This window comes from Centruroides sculpturatus, unplaced genomic scaffold (genome assembly GCF_000671375.1).
Source record: "Centruroides sculpturatus isolate CEXI.00-Female unplaced genomic scaffold, Cexi_2.0 scaffold270, whole genome shotgun sequence".
NCBI lineage: Eukaryota > Metazoa > Arthropoda > Arachnida > Scorpiones > Buthidae > Centruroides > Centruroides sculpturatus.
In genome coordinates this window covers 3,092-24,351 of record NW_019384480.1, presented here as the reverse complement: position 1 = coordinate 24,351, position 21,260 = coordinate 3,092, and the positions used below count along the sequence as shown (strand labels likewise).

General features: G+C 25.6%; 1 protein-coding gene across 2 annotated transcripts; it reads left to right on the top strand.

Moving 5' to 3' along the window:
• The first annotated feature begins 407 nt into the window (after positions 1-407).
• Positions 408-20,519, top strand: LOC111621418 (ankyrin repeat and protein kinase domain-containing protein 1-like). Of its 2 annotated transcripts, none has more exons than XM_023363540.1 (6): positions 408-425; positions 7,098-7,251; positions 10,434-10,803; positions 12,289-12,418; positions 13,402-13,545; positions 18,992-20,519. In XM_023363540.1, exons 3-6 carry the CDS (start codon positions 10,480-10,482, stop codon positions 19,420-19,422), a joined length of 1,029 nt encoding a protein of 342 aa, XP_023219308.1. In that variant the 5' UTR covers positions 408-425; positions 7,098-7,251; positions 10,434-10,479; the 3' UTR covers positions 19,423-20,519. The 2 variants fall into 2 exon arrangements, with proteins under 2 accessions (XP_023219308.1, XP_023219306.1); XM_023363538.1 differs by lacking the exon at positions 408-425 and adding an exon at positions 3,240-3,322.
• The last annotated feature ends 741 nt before the right edge of the window (positions 20,520-21,260 follow it).

The following is a 21,260-nucleotide window of genomic DNA, read 5'->3' as shown; positions in this document are numbered from 1 at the left end:
ATTGTCATCTTACTTGTTTAGCACTTTATATAGAAGGATTGTCGTATATAAAAATTTTTAGATTCATTCTTCTACCACTACTACAACTACTACTACGACTACTAATTTATAAATATATCTGATAGTCATATAATATATTACTTATTGTGTACTGGCACAATGAAGTGACGTTTTTCTCAACACTGGGCTAGTTGAATCTTTTATTTAGTTAGCTAACTAACTAAATAAAAGATTCAACTAGCCCAGTGTTGAGAAAAACGTCACTTCATTGTGCCAGTACACAATAAGCAAATACAACACGGTTTCGACAACATCGACAACATCAATAATATATTACTTCAATTTAATAGTTGCTTACATGTTGAAAAAGTTTGATAATTAGGCTACTTTTTAAATCTTACCCTTTTATTTTAAGGATAAAAAAGGTAAATTTACTCTTTTTATTATTTTATATAAATGAAACTATCTCACTTGACCATTCTATAAAGATAATTAATTGTTTTTAATCACTCTAATATAGATATTTAATTATTACTAATAAATATCTAAACTAAGATTGGCAAAAGTTGAAAATTTGTATTTTAATTTACTTAGATAATTAAACTTTTATTTGAAAATTAATGCGGAATTAAATAAATATTCTATAACAATTTTTTCAAAAGAATTATTTTCCTATTTTTAACAATAGTTTCTTGAATTTATCAAACTTTGCTATATAGAATTTATACTAATGAAAAAATATCATCGTGAAGCTTTAACGATCGATCATTCTTAATTAAATGTCGGACAAGTTACAGTGAAGAATCTCCCACATCTCTCGAAGTTTCTTGTGAAGTAATACAATAGAAATTAAAAACAACAAATAAATAAATAAAATTTAAAATATCCTTTTCAAATAATTTTTGCAGATTTTCGAAACTTGAATAATCTCTATCATAAATATAACAAAACATACACACAGTGTTTACATTATGAAAAATTTTATGAAACNAAACATACACACAGTGTTTACTTTATGAAAAATTTTATGAAACATAAATAAATAACAAGGTTAAGATAATAAATATGAATTAACATAATTTATTTCTATATAAAAATGTTTTATCGTTCGCACATGTACTTGTACAATACTTATTATTTACATACACATAAAAAAAATATATGATTTTAATTTATGGTATAATATATTGATTTAAAAAATGTTAATAATTTAAATAAATGTAATACTTATTAATTAATAATTATTTAATTGTTATTTTATTCAATTTAATTTATAATAAACGAAAGTTTTACGATGAGATTAACGAAAAAAATTGTACTTCTCATATTTATGTTGTTTGTAATTATTTATCATTTTATTTTTTATGAAGCTTATCTTTTATTAAGTTATCATGATATAAAGACTTTCAGATTAAAATTTCGTCAGTAATTTTAACACAATAAAAGTATATTTTTAAATGAAAAAGAAAAATGTTAAAATTTATATGCAGGATGAAGATAATTTTTACTCCAAGTAAAATAGCAATTTTTAATATTTGCTCGATAGAATATTGTAAAAAAAAATAATGCAATAAAGATTAATGCAGAGTTTAAATGAAAATAATAAATTAAAACTACATACAATAAACATTAAATATTATAATAATATATAAGGAATTACTTACATTCAGTTCATACGTGAATTAAGCTATTCAATAATAATGAAGAAATTATAATAATTTATTTTAATTAGTTGAAGTAAATTATCGAATATGATTTAAGGCATAATCTAATTAATAAAAAGTGCAAATTTTATAAGGAATAAAGTATTTATTTTTTTTATTTTTTATGAATAAGCAAAACGTTTTGCTTGTTAGTTTGTCGATGTTATATTATATATAAGATTTTCTTGGTTAAATATTTAATTTATTTGCATCTAATATTAAAAAATATATGTTCAACAAAATTACACAGTTTTAATTTTTATAAACGGTTAATATCATTGGGTCATCTTGATAAACACTTTAATTATTCGAAATATGTTTTTAAAGAATAATTCTTTTGATGAAAGAGTTTATAAAATATTTCATCAGAAAACGTTTTGCTTTCTATTTTAAATGAATGATTACGTGAATTGAATAAGAAACATTTTAAAGATAAGGATAAAAATATTATCATTTTTCATTTCCTCAAAAATAAAATTAGTACAAACGTTTCCCTATATAACGTGCGTCTTGTTTAAAGAATTTAGAGAGTGAAATTATTTACTCTTTTAGTTGTATATTTGTCTGCTTCTACACTAAAACGCCATCAATAATGAATGTTTTCTATTAATTCTTCATTTTTGTCCTCTATAATAACAAGTAAAATTATTTAGTATCTCTTCTTTTCTTCTACTTTTCGCATGGAAAGTTGTTTTGTTGGTCAATTACTCAGCAGGGAGTATTAAAAAATTGCCAGTGTTTTCTTAACAAATAGCTTTAACAGGTTTTAATCAATTTTGTTTCATAAACTGAATGTATAGTTATTCCCACATGGTTATAACTTGTTTTGTATATAAGTTTTCATAATAATTTCATAGTTTCTAAATATACCTGTAACTAAAAAGTTATTTATCGATCATATAAAACTTGATCTACACTTTGATATAAATCACATTCAGTTTTAATTTGTTTCCTCTTGTAATAATATAAATTTTCGTTTAAAATAGCGCTTTACTTGACAGATGCACAATATAATTACTTGATATAAAAAAGACTTTTCTGTATCAATTAAAGGTTTGTAGATATTTTTTATTAATATTTAGAAAATTATAAACTAAATTCGAATATATTTTTAATAACTTTGAATTATTATTTAACTTTATATTAAAAACAATGTTTATTCATAAGAAAGAATTCGATTAGGCAACACGAATGAAGATTATAAACATTTTAAAGATATTAAAAATCAAGAATAAATAACTTTTAACGTCTACGAATTTTCCACGTCAAAATCAATTCGGAAAATCTCAGAATATAACAATTAAATCAACACAATGCTATCTACAGAATATAATGGAAAACTTGGTCGACAATACAGCATCTGAAACTTACAATTCTGAGATCAGAAATTTAATAATCCCAAAAAATTCAATTTTCCCGTAACTTCTGGAAGTTAAACCCTATGAGAAAAATAAACTGCTTTACGTACATCATGTGTGCTACTGTAATGACGTCACTTTCGGGAAAAAACGTGTTCGTGTTGCGAAGGGCGGTTGGCAATGTTCCACGAGTTGGACATGCAGTAGGCATTGTCGCATTCAGTCATTGGTGAATGCTTAGCTTCATATGTTGCAAATAAGGTAGGTTTTAATCAAAACGCCTATTTTAATTCAATTTAATTAAAAATTTATGCATGCTTTTTATTCTCTTGGAAATTTTCATTTAATTCATTTTATAACCGAAAAAATATAAAACAGTTCTTTATTCGAGACGTCGAAAGATAAATGTTTTTTTGATAAAGTTTTATTAATTATTTAATCTTTTATTAAATAAAAAATTAATGAGTCTTAATAACAGTATAATAATTATTAATATAAAGAGAAATAGTTATTGTTTAAAGATATTTACGAGATATCAGACAACAAATGATAGAAAAGGCGTGTCTATGTACTGTACAACAGTAAAAAATCAAGGCCGACTGTCATTGCTAACTCTTTTTTTTTATTTCTAATTGTTAAGTATATAAAAAAAAATATAATATAAATTATTCCTTTGATAAAATATCGAATTAATCTGTAATTAAGTTTAATTATCGAGAAGTTAATCAGATATATTTATTTATCAGTATGCAATATAAATGCAGATAAAAAAATCATCGAGGATAGTATTTAAAAATCGACTTTGTTTTTTTAATAAATTCACATTAATAATTTATATTAACCATAAATAGAAGATCGATTACGAATAAAATTTATTATCTGTTTAATTCCGTCACGTGTGCAATTAAAGTAATTAAACTTTTTTCTTGTTTTTAAATAAAACATTTAAAAATAATTTATCATTTATTTTTTTTTTACTTAAAATTCAATATCTTTATTATTAACATTGATGACATGATAAAAAATATAATTTAAACTATTGCTGATAATTTTAGATGTTTATTATGGAAATTAAAATCAATAGAGCGTAATTTTCTCTTCTCGATATTTGAGTAAATTTAGACTGACGAGAATCATTTTAAACAATAAATTGCAAGTTGAAGAGGAACTTTGATTTAACAAAAGCAATTAAATGTTTAAGTTCAACAATGTTAAGAATCTAAGAAATTTTAATATCATCTTACTCTTTAAAATTGAAATCTAGGTTTATTCCATCGAATAAACTGAATTACGACTAAATTTAGAATTGTACAAAGTAAAAATGTTGTATATTTTACTGCGTATAATCCTACTTAATGAATTATATTTATGTAAAAAGAATTAAATCATGAATATATTAAACAGCAAGCGATTTGCTAAAAAAAAAAAATTTATCTTGCATCAATTAATATTATTATATTATACATACGTGAAATATTCAGTAAAAACAGCTGTTTTAATTAATTAATATCAAATATTTATATTATTTTTTAAACTTAAAATTTTAGTTTTGATTATATGATTTACTTCTTTGTATTGCAAATGAGAAGAATCTCATAAATTTTTAACATAAATAAAATACTCAAAACACTGTATTCACTTGCCAGAATTTGGATTTTTTCCAAAGCATAATTGTAGCAATTCTGCGATGTTCAACCTTAACCTAATTTTTAGGATATAAAAATCTATAAGCTATACAGAATTGAAATGATGTAATTTAAATTTTTTTAAATTAAATAGGAATTTGGAATGGGTGACTTACTTTAAATATCTTATTGTTCGGGTTAACATCCTTTTCTATTGTTTGGCCAAATAGTTCAACGACTTTTAAAAAGACAAAGTGACGACAGGTGGTAGAGAAAACGTTAAATAAAGAATTTTAAGCGGTGTCTTTTTGCACAATACTTAAAAAAAAAAATTATCAACGGATCGCAAGTGAATTTGAGTGTTAGACCGCGAGTGTCTTCCCGTCACGTGATCTCTCGGTCTCTTAGCAACCGGTAAGTATTGTCTGAGTATTATATTAATTTTATATATTGTACAGTACTGTACATATATAAAAATATAAATTTATTCTTTCATTGATTTTTTTTTAAAGTGGGTTGATATATATATATATATATATTAAAAAATGTATTTGTTCTCTTTAAGCAACGTCATTATTTATTTTCATAGCAACCGTTTAGTTACAGAAATACAGTGTACAGACCTATTTAAATATGTTTATGTTTTATATACAAAATTTGGAAAATTCATTTAGTTTAATTGGTTTTAAAACTTAAGTATGAAGTTCAGAATCCACGTATTAAATGTAAATGAACATTTTATAAGAATTCATCTTCTNAAGCGATTTGAAAAAAAAAAAATTTATCTTGCATCAATTAATATTATTATATTATACATACGTGAAATATTCAGTAAAAACAGCTGTTTTAATTAATTAATATCAAATATTTATATTATTTTTTAAACTTAAAATTTTAGTTTTGATTATATGATTTACTTCTTTGTATTGCAAATGAGAAGAATCTCATAAATTTTTAACATAAATAAAATACTCAAAACACTGTATTCACTTGCCAGAATTTGGATTTTTTCCAAAGCATAATTGTAGCAATTCTGCGATGTTCAACCTTAACCTAATTTTTAGGATATAAAAATCTATAAGCTATACAGAATTGAAATGATGTAATTTAAATTTTTTTAAATTAAATAGGAATTTGGAATGGGTGACTTACTTTAAATATCTTATTGTTCGGGTTAACATCCTTTTCTATTGTTTGGCCAAATAGTTCAACGACTTTTAAAAAGACAAAGTGACGACAGGTGGTAGAGAAAACGTTAAATAAAGAATTTTAAGCGGTGTCTTTTTGCACAATACTTAAAAAAAAAAATTATCAACGGATCGCAAGTGAATTTGAGTGTTAGACCGCGAGTGTCTTCCCGTCACGTGATCTCTCGGTCTCTTAGCAACCGGTAAGTATTGTCTGAGTATTATATTAATTTTATATATTGTACAGTACTGTACATATATAAAAATATAAATTTATTCTTTCATTGATTTTTTTTTAAAGTGGGTTGATATATATATATATATATATTAAAAAATGTATTTGTTCTCTTTAAGCAACGTCATTATTTATTTTCATAGCAACCGTTTAGTTACAGAAATACAGTGTACAGACCTATTTAAATATGTTTATGTTTTATATACAAAATTTGGAAAATTCATTTAGTTTAATTGGTTTTAAAACTTAAGTATGAAGTTCAGAATCCACGTATTAAATATAAATGAACATTTTATAAGAATTCATCTTCTTAATATGTTATTTTGAAATATTTTAATGCTTCCATTGCCAATATTTAATGAATATTAAAAACACTTTGAATGAATCACTATGTTTATAAAATCTATTTACAAGATATTCGTTATAATATAATCATGTAGGCTATTTAACCTGAAAGTAAGTTAATTTAATGCTGAAGATGTTCTAAAATGTATAATATCCATCAAGTTATTTCAATTAATATAGTGTAGTGTTTAAAATTTATGATAAAATTCATTTCAATTAATTGGAATAACATGTCTCTTAATAGCAATCTGTTGGCATGTGTATATATATATATTTTTTTTTCCACAAAAAGCAATCGAATCATATGAATTTAAATTATATATTGTAGGCCATTCGCTTGACTTGTTTTTCATTTATTAAAAACATATAATTACGCATACAGGTATGTGATCTAGTTATTGAGATTTTAATTAATATGTTGTTAAATTAAAATGTATTAAGCATCAAAATTAATTTTTATAATATGTAAAATAAACGTTCAAAAATTGAAATTTTGAATATATGAATCTACGAATTTATTGCTGACATAGTTAATTAACTAAAGTGTATGTTATATTTATGATGAAAATGACGATATTGTGTATAAAATTTTCAGAAACGTATTAAAAATTTTTAAGTGTAATTTCTATGCTGACGTCACACAGGGTACTACGAAACATCTTCGACAGTTCTGGCACGGAGACCGGATTATAAATAACCGAAGAGGACCATATGATGATTAGAGCATGCGTATTGTAAGGCCATCAACGTTGCGATAACTTGAAAGATTGCAAGCGTTAGTCGCATGTTTGAAAAAAGGTAAGTTAGAAAAAGCAAAAAAATAATTTAATTCTTATAAATAAAAATTCAGTTTATTGATCTATTAGTCAAATTACTCGATATGCAAATATAAAGATTAAGTAGAACTAACTATAAAGTTTTAATTTAATTTATGTACAATTAAATCACTGTAATTCGGTGATATTTATGCAGNAAGCGATTTGAAAAAAAAAAAATTTATCTTGCATCAATTAATATTATTATATTATACATACGTGAAATATTCAGTAAAAACAGCTGTTTTAATTAATTAATATCAAATATTTATATTATTTTTTAAACTTAAAATTTTAGTTTTGATTATATGATTTACTTCTTTGTATTGCAAATGAGAAGAATCTCATAAATTTTTAACATAAATAAAATACTCAAAACACTGTATTCACTTGCCAGAATTTGGATTTTTTCCAAAGCATAATTGTAGCAATTCTGCGATGTTCAACCTTAACCTAATTTTTAGGATATAAAAATCTATAAGCTATACAGAATTGAAATGATGTAATTTAAATTTTTTTAAATTAAATAGGAATTTGGAATGGGTGACTTACTTTAAATATCTTATTGTTCGGGTTAACATCCTTTTCTATTGTTTGGCCAAATAGTTCAACGACTTTTAAAAAGACAAAGTGACGACAGGTGGTAGAGAAAACGTTAAATAAAGAATTTTAAGCGGTGTCTTTTTGCACAATACTTAAAAAAAAAAATTATCAACGGATCGCAAGTGAATTTGAGTGTTAGACCGCGAGTGTCTTCCCGTCACGTGATCTCTCGGTCTCTTAGCAACCGGTAAGTATTGTCTGAGTATTATATTAATTTTATATATTGTACAGTACTGTACATATATAAAAATATAAATTTATTCTTTCATTGATTTTTTTTTAAAGTGGGTTGATATATATATATATATATATTAAAAAATGTATTTGTTCTCTTTAAGCAACGTCATTATTTATTTTCATAGCAACCGTTTAGTTACAGAAATACAGTGTACAGACCTATTTAAATATGTTTATGTTTTATATACAAAATTTGGAAAATTCATTTAGTTTAATTGGTTTTAAAACTTAAGTATGAAGTTCAGAATCCACGTATTAAATATAAATGAACATTTTATAAGAATTCATCTTCTTAATATGTTATTTTGAAATATTTTAATGCTTCCATTGCCAATATTTAATGAATATTAAAAGCACTTTGAATGAATCACTATGTTTATAAAATCTATTTACAAGATATTCGTTATAATATAATCATGTAGGCTATTTAACCTGAAAGTAAGTTAATTTAATGCTGAAGATGTTCTAAAATGTATAATATCCATCAAGTTATTTCAATTAATATAGTGTAGTGTTTAAAATTTATGATAAAATTCATTTCAATTAATTGGAATAACATGTCTCTTAATAGCAATCTGTTGGCATGTGTATATATATATATTTGCTTTTAAATAAAAATTTAGTTCAGAATATTTTTCTTAAAAAAATGCTTTGAAAGAATAAGACATTTTCTCACACAAATAAAATTAAAATTTATCTATGATATTATTTCTTGATTTCTATAGTGATTGAATCAATGAAAGAAAGAGTATTAGTGTTGTAGTTATATAAGGACATTCTCTGCTTCAATCAGATTAATCTTATCAACATTCATCTGTATTCTTAATAGACAATGCCTATCCTAAATTTAATTTAATTTAAATCTAAACAACCTTTTCTTATTTATCAGATAAAATATTACCGGAATTTAAATTTGACAGAATTTGAATTGTCTTATAAAATAAAATTTTTGAAAATAAATATTTATTTAATATAAATAATCAGTATAAATTTATCTGAATATATAAAACTGTAAAATGAGTTACGTTACCAATTCAGTTTTTACTTATGGTTACATAAATTCTAATAATTAATTAAATATCGAAATATTTCGCTATAAAAAATTACTCCAGAAACTTTTCTATTGTTTTTAAATAAGATTCTTTTATCTCCACTTTTATTAAATAGTTTTTAAATAAAATAAACACAATTTGTGTTAATTATGTTAAATTATGGTAAATTATTGAATGGCAATTAATCGTAATTTTTCCCTCTAATAGCGTGACATTAACCCCAGGGTTGCGAAAATCCAGAAAGGAATTGTCCAGTTAATTATAAATAAATTAATTTAATTTAATAATTTTGGAATGCCCTTATATAATAATTAATATCATTACTTGTACTGATATTAATTGCAAGTTTAATGCAACATATCAAATTTTAATGGGGTGAAAGCAGTTATATCAATGGAGAATAACTCAGAATGTATGCGTAAATAAGTTACGAAATTAATCATTCATAAATCTAATTAAAAATATATACAAAAATAAAATATAAGATGAATGAAAATGCGATATAAAACTAATAACAAAAGTTATTATAGGCTTATTCTTTTATATATGTTATAAGTTTATAACATATCTATGACTATTAAAATTTTATATTGTCCACAATTTTGGAGTAGGTTTAAATTTAAATTCGTTTAATGAAAATATTAATTCAGTTATATATATATACAAATAATTATTTTGATACTCTAGGATAATTACGTAAAAATCTATTTTTAATAGAATATGAATTGACTATACACATAAAGTCAAATTTCAGAATAATGACCATTGACGGGAATATAAAAATGGTTATTGGAAGTTCGATTGTAGAAAAATTAACGTGATTAATCTGGTTTAATTAATCTTTGTCCAAATTAAACTCACGCTAGTGATTAAACGTAGACAGTAGTTTGGTGATGTTAGACAGCAAGACTGTGTGAGAATTTGGTCTATTTTTATATCTAATGTATAAAATGTTTATGTTCTTAGTATTTTTCATTAATAAATAATAGATTTTCTTGAAGGCTACATTATTCCCTGTAAAAAGAAATACTATCTTGAATGCTAGATATATCTGCTGCAGAAAACTCTTAAATAGATCTGTTGTATAAACAATAGATCTAATGCTATATACAACCACTATTGTAGTTTGATTATATTTTATTCAATACTTAGTTATTTTTAGATACTAATTTAGTTTTTTTCTTATATAGAATTACAGTACTTGTATTTAGAAAGTAAGTTTCAGTTTATATTTAATTATCTAACATAATCATTTTAATTTATAATTAAATAGATATGTACAAGTTTTGAAATGTGATAATTAAACATTGGAGTGAAAAATGGCTCGTTCCACTCGATATACAGTCAGTTCTGTGGAGGAGATGACATACAGACCAAAATTTCATTCATACGAAACTGCAGATGTCACAATGACTTACGAAGTAATGTCAAATAATTCTACTAAAGACGATGTCGCACCTTTAGTTATGTCAAACGGAACATCACAAAGAAGAACATTTTCAATGTATGAAACAAAAGCCAGTCCAAAAATAGATCCAGATTTTCTAATCGCTTGCAAGAATTCGGACGAAAGCGTATTAGAACGTATTGTAGAAGAAGTACCATCTTTTCAAACAATTAACCAACAAGATAGATGTGGAAGAGTAAGTATATTCTAAATATATAAAAGAAATTTTATATTAACAAGAAATGGAAAACATCTTGTGAATTGTAAACAAGACTGCTTTGCACGCAATATTTAATAAAGTCTACGTAGATTACATGACACTATCATTTAAGATAGTCATCCATCAAATATTGTAGTTCAATGAGTGGGAAGACAAAATAATAATAATCAATAAATGAATTCTGTTAGGAAATCTATTATATTAACGTTTGTTAGAATTAACAACAATATTCTATTTTAAAAACAAATATTTAAGCTATTCCTTCAATTTAACTTTGACATTTAGCTGAAAAATGAAAGTTTATATCTTCAAACCGATATATATATATATATACCTATATTATATATAATTTTTAGTAATTGTAGAGTAATAAAAATTTTATGGCGTTAAATATATGACATAAGAGTATAGCCAATTAATTAAAGACTATTTAACATTACGTCTTCACTTGCATAAATTTAAACAGGAAATTTACGATAATGATTTATTTTTATAAGTTGACATTTGAGTTCGGCAAAATTTATTCCTTTAGCCGATTTTTCAGCCGAAATTATAAAAACTCTATCATTTTTTTTAATAAATATTTATTGCTCATTCTAAATTTTTAGATTAATAAAAAATATAATTAATAAATAAATGAAAGAATTTATTACATGTCGATTGTTTTTCATGTCATGTTTATATCGTTCCCTAACTTATAAGGATGACCTAACGTTGATAAACATCTATCAGTTGGACAAAAATACTCCCAAATGTGATTTGTAATTCAGGTCAGCAGCTTACTATCCTCATTCTTTCGTCGTACACGTTAGATAATCCCAATGAATATTGAAATCAAAAAATACTTTTATCGTTTATTATATAAATTATTCGTGCGCAAAATATTGTATTATAATGTCTTTTTAAAGACGAACATTCGTAATCATTTTCAAAATTGTTAAATAACCCAACAATTTAAAGACAATCTGAAAAAACTTAGCAAAAACAGACCAGCTTTTAAAATTAAATTTAGCAACAGTTTGTCATATTTTACGAATAAATTTTAAAAAATAATAGAGTTATGCATATAAATAGATAACATGTGACATTTAAGAATAATTTTTTCACATAAATGTATATGTTAAAAATATGCTGATTTTAATGAACCGATTTTAAAGACAAAGGTCAAGTTTATAAGGCAAAAAAAAACTTTATAACGTGATTATTAAGAATATTGTCAGTAAGGTGCCAAAATAGCTTCTATATTTATCAAAACCTAAAAATAATCAGGAGAAACATTTGTCTCTTTTCAATTCACATGACGTCATAACAATTCTACCCTCCATAAATAGGTAAAGTTAATTTACTTTCGCTGATAGAGGTGTCATCCTTGATACTACTATGACCTCACTAGAAGGCCAAGAAGAAAAAATCCAATCGTGAAAATAATTAACCATACTCAATGAAGCTATTTTATTTTAGACAGGTTTATATCATGTATGCTCGAATGGACATCTAAAAATGTTAGAAATTTTGGTTCAGCTCGCTCATCTGGATGTTAATCTTGCGGACAGTGAAGGAAATACTCCACTTATAGCAGCTGCACAAGCAGGTAAAACATATTATTATTTATATTTCAGATTTTGCATTAAAAAAATTATATAAATATAATAATTAGACGAAATGAATTTATCTGCGTATTTATCGTTTTGCGAAATTTATTTATATCATAAAAATTAAAGTATTGCGTGTTCTATAGGGAAATCTGTATTAATTCATTCAAAATGAAGGACAATTGTTCACGTAACAATTTTTTCTGGGGAATTTTAAACCGGTTTATACAACACTTGCTGGTATTTAATTCATTTCTTTCCTATATAAACCTATATATCATTCTTTTTATAGATGCGTTAAATTTTAAATTGTAACAGAAATACAGAAAAAAATCGATCTTTCAAATTTTTATATTTTATAATAAGATAATTTACTTCATAAATATTACATTAATTAAATTTTTAAAACTGTTTTCAACATAATTTATTGCGTTAATGTGGTCATAAGTCGTGGTAAATTTACGTTAGGTTCCAAGTAATGCTGAAATTTCATTGATTAATCAAAAAACTTCAAACATTTCCAAAATGATAATTCAAATTAAAAATTAAAGGCTACATTTTGAGGAAAATTTTATATATATTACACCATAAAATCTTTAGAATTAGAAAATACACTAAGACATAAAATTATATTATATTTTAAAATGCTAAAGCAATAATTCCACGAATAAATTTAGTTAAGTTAAATTTATAAAGTTTCTTTACAAAATTATAGAGAAAAAATAACAATAAAAGTTTATAAAATATTTAATTTATAATAATAAAAGCTAATATAAAAGTGTTACTGAAGTGATTAAACAGTTAAATATATCAAACCAAAATTAAATATTAAATTACAGATAAATTTTAAACCGTTTAAAATAAATTTAGTATGAAGTAAATTTGTTTAAATAAGCGCTAAATTCTGAATAATTTTAATGGCATGATCTATTAAAATATTAAAAACTAATTTAATAATTAATATTTGGAAATTTGAATTTAGGTCACGTGGAGATTGTTGGTCTGTTATTGGATAAATACAAGGATGTATTATTAATAGATCAAAGGAACGTTTTTGGAATGACAGCCTTGATGAAAGCAGCTCTACAAGGAAAAACAAAATGTGTAAAGCTTTTGCTTTCTGCAGGTTAAATAATTTGATTTACTATTAGATTTTAAACTAATTATTTTCAAAGAAATTTTTTAACTTAATAATAGAAACACTTAAATATAATTTTTTATAAACACGATTAAAATAAAATTTAAATAATTTAATATTTGAAACTTTTATATATTTTAAAATTTCATTTTGATGAATATTGAATAATTAAGTAAATTAATAATATTTTATATATCCATTAATTATTGCAGGTTAAAAAAGGGAAAGTTAAAATTCACTGTCGTTTATCCTTTATTATACAGTATTTTAATTGATAAAAATAGTGTTAAATTTAATCGATAGATGGCGACAAAAGCTAACATTTATTATTTAGTGACTACCGCATTATTCTAACAAGTTTTGATGCTTAATTAATAGCTTCAAAAGAATTTTAACAAGAAAAATAAGTGTTGTTAAATAGTACAGTATTCAGTACATTTTAAATAATACGTAACTAGCAACAAATATAAAATTATATTAATGAAGTTTTTAATGAATGTTTATACTTTTAATATTAAGGGTTTTGGTAGCTTATATTTTATTGCGTTTTACAGTTTAAGCACCAAAGTTTACATTATAATTTAGAAAAGAGGTATAATGGACAACTTGTTACTTAACATAGAGTCTTAAGCTAAGATAGAAAATACAGTATATTAGAGTTTACTAATAATAATTGTGATATTTATTATATGTATTTGTTTATTTAGAAAAAGCTTGTTACAAGTTGATCATACATTTATTATTTTGTCATAATTATCAGATAAAACAGATAGTTCGATCATTCAAGTATTGTTTTCGAATGAATTTCGTCAGCCAGGTATTTAATTCGTAATAAAAGGAATATTAAGAATTTGGCTAGTCCATCGTTTAGCCATTAAAAAGATTCGCGTTCGAATCCTTATCATCATATTTTATCATGGATGATGTCGGCTTGAGGCATGGTTTCTTATTCATCATCATCCGTGCTAGTCGATTCCATTATGCTTGCAATGTGACCACTATAATATGCTGGTATCTCGCATTAACACAATTCAAAATTAAATACAGTAGTATCAAATTGTAAAATAATTCTGTCACGTAAACCTTACTTAATATGATATTCTGCATAAGATCTATAGTCAAAATTTTATGCTTCTGTCAAAACGATTGTATACAATGGAATAGTTGTAATTCGAACTGTAGACAATGTGAAAAATTTCGAATTGTTAAAATTTGATTACGGTATTTATTTTGAATATTAAAATAGACTTCTTTGTTTTTTTTCCAGCATTTGGCAGTAGTCTATATTCCTTGGGAATATCGTATTTTGTTTTTATTTTTTTCTACTCCTTTAATCGCTTTAACTTGTTTAGCTAAAGATAAATTTATGCAGTTCTACGCTTAGGCATCGTAAAAACGTAGCTAAACAACTACACTATGTAAACTCACGTCTGTAAAATTTTGAAACACGTGACAACTTTGCTCACAGTTTCATCCCAGGAGTTTACAGAACCCGTGCATTTAGGGGAATTCCCGGAAAACATTCGTGCTATAAATCAGTTGACTACATGCTAGTTTCTATTTTCTACTTTCATTTTAAAGTATACACTGGCTCCGAATTATCTAAATTTATACTAAAAACATTCGAATTATATATATATTTTTATCAATTTAAATGCAAAAAAAAAAATAATAACAACGGATTCGAATTAATTAAATTCAAATTAATCAGATTCGACTGGATTAAAGCAATTAATAGAAACATTTTATTTAAACCATTATTTCCATAATTATTGATTTAGGCAAAAGGTAATATTTTTATCAATCACATCACAAATATGAATTCAGAAGATATGATTTAAATATTTAAATAAATAATATTAAATCGACAGAAACTTCTTAATCTAGATAACGTTAATATAGAATTAATGGGTATTTTTTAATAAAACTTCATAAAAACAGGATGAAAATCTTATATATTTGAATGTATTTAAACTTTCATAAATCGACATCACCAGGTATTTATTTAACTTTAAACTTTAGTCTCTTTTTTTCAGTCCTTTTTTTATGAATTTTAAACAAAATTGCATCAAATAATTTTTATTTGAAATTAAAATAATCATGCTGTTACCGAGAAAGAAGAGAATCTGGACACGAAAAAACCAAAACGAATCTTAGGGAGCGGGCGAGTTTTACTTCTTGTAATGAAATTAAAAACAATATATAAGTTTCGTTGCTTTAATAATTACTTAAAACTAACTTAAACAACATAAAAATGCAGAAAAAAATTTAAAAAATAATTGTGAAAAGATTAAAATATAAAATTTAACAAAAGAATGGAGTTCTTGTTAGTAATAAAACTTTTGAAAGTGCAATCGCCCCTATTTTCCTCTTCTAGATTCGTCGCTGTAGAGAAGAAAGTTTACTATTTTATTACAAAGAAATGATATGCAATTAAATTTGCAAAATAAAAAAAAAGTTTAACAGCAATAGATTACAGTTTTAGTTGCAAAAAGTAGAACTCAAGAGAAGTAGCGCGAGGGATTTGGTGCGGTTGCGAGTCAGACTTAGCGACGCCGTAAACAGGCAGTGCCAGCTTTAGTGTCGACGAGTCTGAGTCGCGATGTCGCCAAACTTCTCGCACTACTTCTCGCGAATTTTACTTTCACTTATTAATCGCTGGTATATCTATTAGAAAAAAATGAATATTTTTTAACTAATAGAAAACAATTACCTATTATTGAAATTAAAAAAATTAAGTATATGAAATAATATTTTTTAAATTAGTATTTTTATATATTTGTATTAGTATTTTCAGACGAAAAAACTAAAAATATATCTTAAAAGCTAATTACATAAAAGTTAAAGCAATTAATATAATCATCTTGAAGGTTTTATAGTTATAAAAATCGCATCACTTAGGATTTTTACAACTATTTATATGATTTTTAGTGTTTGCATGTCGTAGTCTTAGTTATAATTTATATATAGATTTATAGGCCTACTGTATATACTTTTATAGATTACAGTATATTGTTATTCCAGTAAATTGGTATGTAAGAATCTATTAATGCTTTCTTCCTATTTTCATTTAATGAAAAATATAGTAAATGCTCCAAATAAATAGCAATATATTGCCCTATTTTCGAGTTATTGGCCTCAATTTTGTTTTCTTAGAAAACTTTTTTGTTATAATTAACAGAAATATTTCTTATTTTTCTGAAGACGATTATGTAGACGTAATTTAATTAACTAATCAATTGTAATATATCGTGCTCTCATCTTAATGAAACTGCACTGATTATCTAAACCGAATTTACGCAAAATAATGATTATCAGTCGGGTTAGTTATCGAATTCAAGTATAAAATTTAAAATTTAATCTCATATAAAACTGCTTTAGTTTATTGAATTAACGTAGCAGCCAATTATTATTTTTTTTCAACTCGAAGTTTAAAATATATATTTTACTATTGTTTTCAATGATAAGCTGCCCTGTAATAAGCTGAATGTAATTTTATAAATTATTTAATTTAAAATTTTTGTTTTAAGGATAATAAATCTGTATTAAAAAGTAGTGAGAGATAAATAAGAAATAATAAATGTTAAAACTGAGTAAAGGATAATTGAATTGTGGATTTATAGATGCTCGAATAAACGTCGGACTTTCTTAAATCCATATTTCCATCAACAACCGGGTATTAAATTAAACTATCCCTATTCAAGAGAGATATTTAGCAGTCCAAATCTTGGCATTATGACATTTCAAGACATGCATAAGTCACTTCCGTAAAAAATACTACCGAGACGTGCACTAAGGTATTTTTGGTGATGCAATCAAAGAATATGGAGTATCATTTGTGGGAACACTTAAGCCTTAAAAGTGTGATTTATCGAGAACATGTTGCGAATCTGGCAGCCTTGAAAGACAGTATCACTGCATGTAAGAAGTACCATAGAGAATCAATCACTGTCAGCCATTAAAAACGCTGTTCATCGTCTTCAGATTTTCTGAGATCTTTGCATAGCACGAGAGTATCGTATAAATAAAATAATTGTTCTTGCTTGCAGCGCCCAAAGTTCTGCAGTGTCGAGTTTTAGTACTAATTTTTGTTATTGTAGAAATGTCTTCCGTAATAACAAAAATTAACTGCTAAAAATTTCTCTAGAAGGCATTGAATAGGGATACTTTAATTACGATTACTCGATAAGTATATATACATATTATATTTATATATATTATAGTTTATTTTATTTAACACGATACAGTAACTTTGGATTTAAAATGAAAATTAAATAAAACTTAGAAATCTGGAAAATTAGTTATAAGGGAATAAAAGCTAAACTTTATTATCCGTAAAGTTCAGCTTTTATTCCTTGACTAGCAGATAAGCTCGGCGTTGCTCGGGCAAAAATAACGATAGCGAAGATTAAGATTATTACATTGTAGCCAATCTTATACGTTTTTACAGAATGCAAGAATTAGGTCCCCCTGTTTCCAGACTAATTAAAAAAATTTTAGATGGGTTAAAAATATGTTCGATTTCCCGCAAAAACGCAAAAAACAGCATCTGTGCCTGTAAATCTTGCACGTCGCTTTCTCTTAACACTTCCATTTTTAACACTTCCATTGTTAACACTTCCCCGCGGGGAAGTGTTAACAACCTCTCTCTCCCCGGTGGGGAATTTCGAAAAATCCCTTCTTAGTGTGCGTTCTGGTGACGTACCCTAACTGTGTACCAAATTTTAACTTTCAACTCCTAACCGTTTGGGCTCTGCGCTTATTATTATTATTATTATTATTAACCCGTCTCTATTATATATATAGATACTGTATATAGATTTCGTACTTCTAATCCTTCTATCCTAGTAGCTCGGGACGCTCCCTAGTGGGCGTTCTAGCAGCAGCGGTGTCATTCCGTAGTATAAATAATAAATTTCTATTACAAATAAAAATAATAATATACTGAATTTCTCATGACGCACCCTACTAAAACGCAGCCAAAAAATGCAAAAAACCGCATCAAATGATAATATACTGAATTTATTGTTAATTTAAATAATAGCTAGGGGCACCCTTAGTGGCCATTTTTGGCATACGGTGACAGAAAGAAAGAAAGAATCCGGTTTTTCAGCTTTATATAGTTAGATTGGTGTTCCGGGGATCTAAGATCGAGTCCGGATCAGTTTGGAGTTCTGGATTTTCAGGAGTGCGTTTTCTAGTCGTGCTGGGCCCATCCCCTACTACCATGCCGCCACTATTGTAGGTTATCTTGACTTTGGTGAAGAGCATAAAAAATATCTTAATTCCCAGAGAGCAGGAAGAGTTTTGGAATGTTTATTTAATTCGATATCCTACTTTTATTTATGTTATGTTATAAATAAGATAAAAATTTTAAATTCTTAAAGTGTAAGATTTGTAATGATATACAATTTGTTTTTTTTTTTCTTCACAGGAGCAAATCCTAATTTGTGTGATCCACGTCGACAATATTGTCCTCTGCAATGGGCACGATTCTGTTGCAGATATTCTTGTGCAGAGGCAATAGAGAAATTTATGAAAACAAATAATAAAACTTTTTTGCACAATAAATTATTTTCTACTAGTAATAAGTGGAGTAGTGACCCTGAAATAAGAACGTCCGTGCAAGAAGTGAGGCCGCCAAAATCAATGGAGAACAGTTGGTTCAAGCAAAAATTGAAAAAGACATTTCGCTACGCTGACCATAAGACAAGAAAGAGCGGTGAAGTCGGTGCGTTAAGTAACATAACATCTTCAGCTGTGATGTGTGCCTCATCAGCCATTTTGCAAAATATAGAATGTGATCAAGCATACAAAGAAATAATAATACCTAAATTAGAAGTTCTACACCATAACGGTAAATAAACGTGCCTTATCACGTCATCTTTCTATTTGGAAGAGAAGTACTATATTCTTGGAACTGCACTTCATCACTTTTATCTTCTATACCTCTTCGATAATATTTTGTTATATTCCATCTGTTATTTCTTCGCTATCTTGTACGCTTGATGCCAAATTATTTCCATCATCTATCTACCTATATATATCTACATATATATATACAGTATTTACATATATTTATACACACGTTTGTGTGTTGTACACTTGGTAACACATTTTACCGGACTTAAATAAACTTAAATACTATTAAAGTTTACTAATTGTTCAAAAACTTGAAATTTAGTACTTAATAACACTTCTGAGTGATTACTAAATTTATTAATTTTCATTTTCCTAAAACGATTCGTTTTTTTCACTTTTGTCACTTCAATATTTAATTTATTTAGAATCTTTTTAATTTCATAAACAGAAAAGTGTAAAGATGCCATCCATTAATTACGTGTACAATTTTTAAGTCGTTTTTGATTCTCTCCCTCCCTATTGTGTACAACGACATACTTTTGCAAACCCTTCTTCTGTTTAATTAATTACGTGTACAAAACCCACTGACACTGAACAAATAATTTTAAAAAGTTGCAAATATTTTCAAAGAGATAATTTATTCACACAGTTAGTAAGTGGGTTTATAAGAACAAATTCGTGTGCCACTAATACCACTAAAAAGTCTACATATGTCTTGACTTCTCCCTCCCCATCGTTTATAGTGATGTACTGTACAGTACTATACTTTTCACGACCCCTTCTCCTATTAAACTGTGCACCTAATTAATAGACGACCCGAAATATGAAATATAATAACCACAGATATCTAAACGTACAACAGATTTATTACACTGAAAGTTTTTAAAAAATATTTTTACAGTCATGTTTAACCTTTATATAATTTTTCGATAAAAACGAATTGATATTTTAAAAAATCTGTAAACAATATTATTTATTATCTAACATTAAAACATTATGTTAAAAAATAGAATATATCATCATAACATAACAGATTTGTTAAACAATTCCAAAATAAATTTATATAATTTATAGCCGTGATAAGTGCTGTAATATGTTAATTGACCTATTATCAACTTTTATAAGAAAATAATATTTTTTCTCTAATTTGTAACAGGCGACTTTGGAATTTCTTAATAAATAATCTCCAAGAACTATTGAATAATGCCATAATTTCATTTTCTATCTTTACATACTGAGAAAAAATATTACAGAAATATTACATTCTCTAAAATCAATAGCTATTAAATCACATATAGAAGATTAATTAACAATACCACATACTGTAGTACCAGACTAAATGTCCGGCAAGCTCGGCAAGTTGCCAAGTGGTCCGGATATTTCGTTTTTATGGTTTTTTTGGATTTTAAGTATATAAAAAATATACTTAAAATACAAAATAATAATGAAAAGTAAAAAACAAAATTGTATTTAAAACACCGTATGCTAGTAGTAATGTAGGAATTGTCATCGTGAGAAGCGTACGCCAACGGAAACCAAAACAAGATGGCCGTGATGGGAACTACAGCTGTACTATAGCCAGCCAAATTCAAAACGAGCTAGTTTCAAAAATAGCCGATTTTCTGTAATTATAATTCTGTAATAATTCTAGATTTCTGGAAGTCGGATATTTGGTTCAGGGTAAGATCGTTCTTATAGTTAATTAGGTTAGTCGGATGGTCTTGCGATACGGAATCCGAATCCCGATGATTTCTTATAATTCGTTGAATTGTTATCTATCTCGATTTACTCAAGCTATAGATTAGGCTCGCCCATAAGGAACTAAAATTGTGACTTAACAT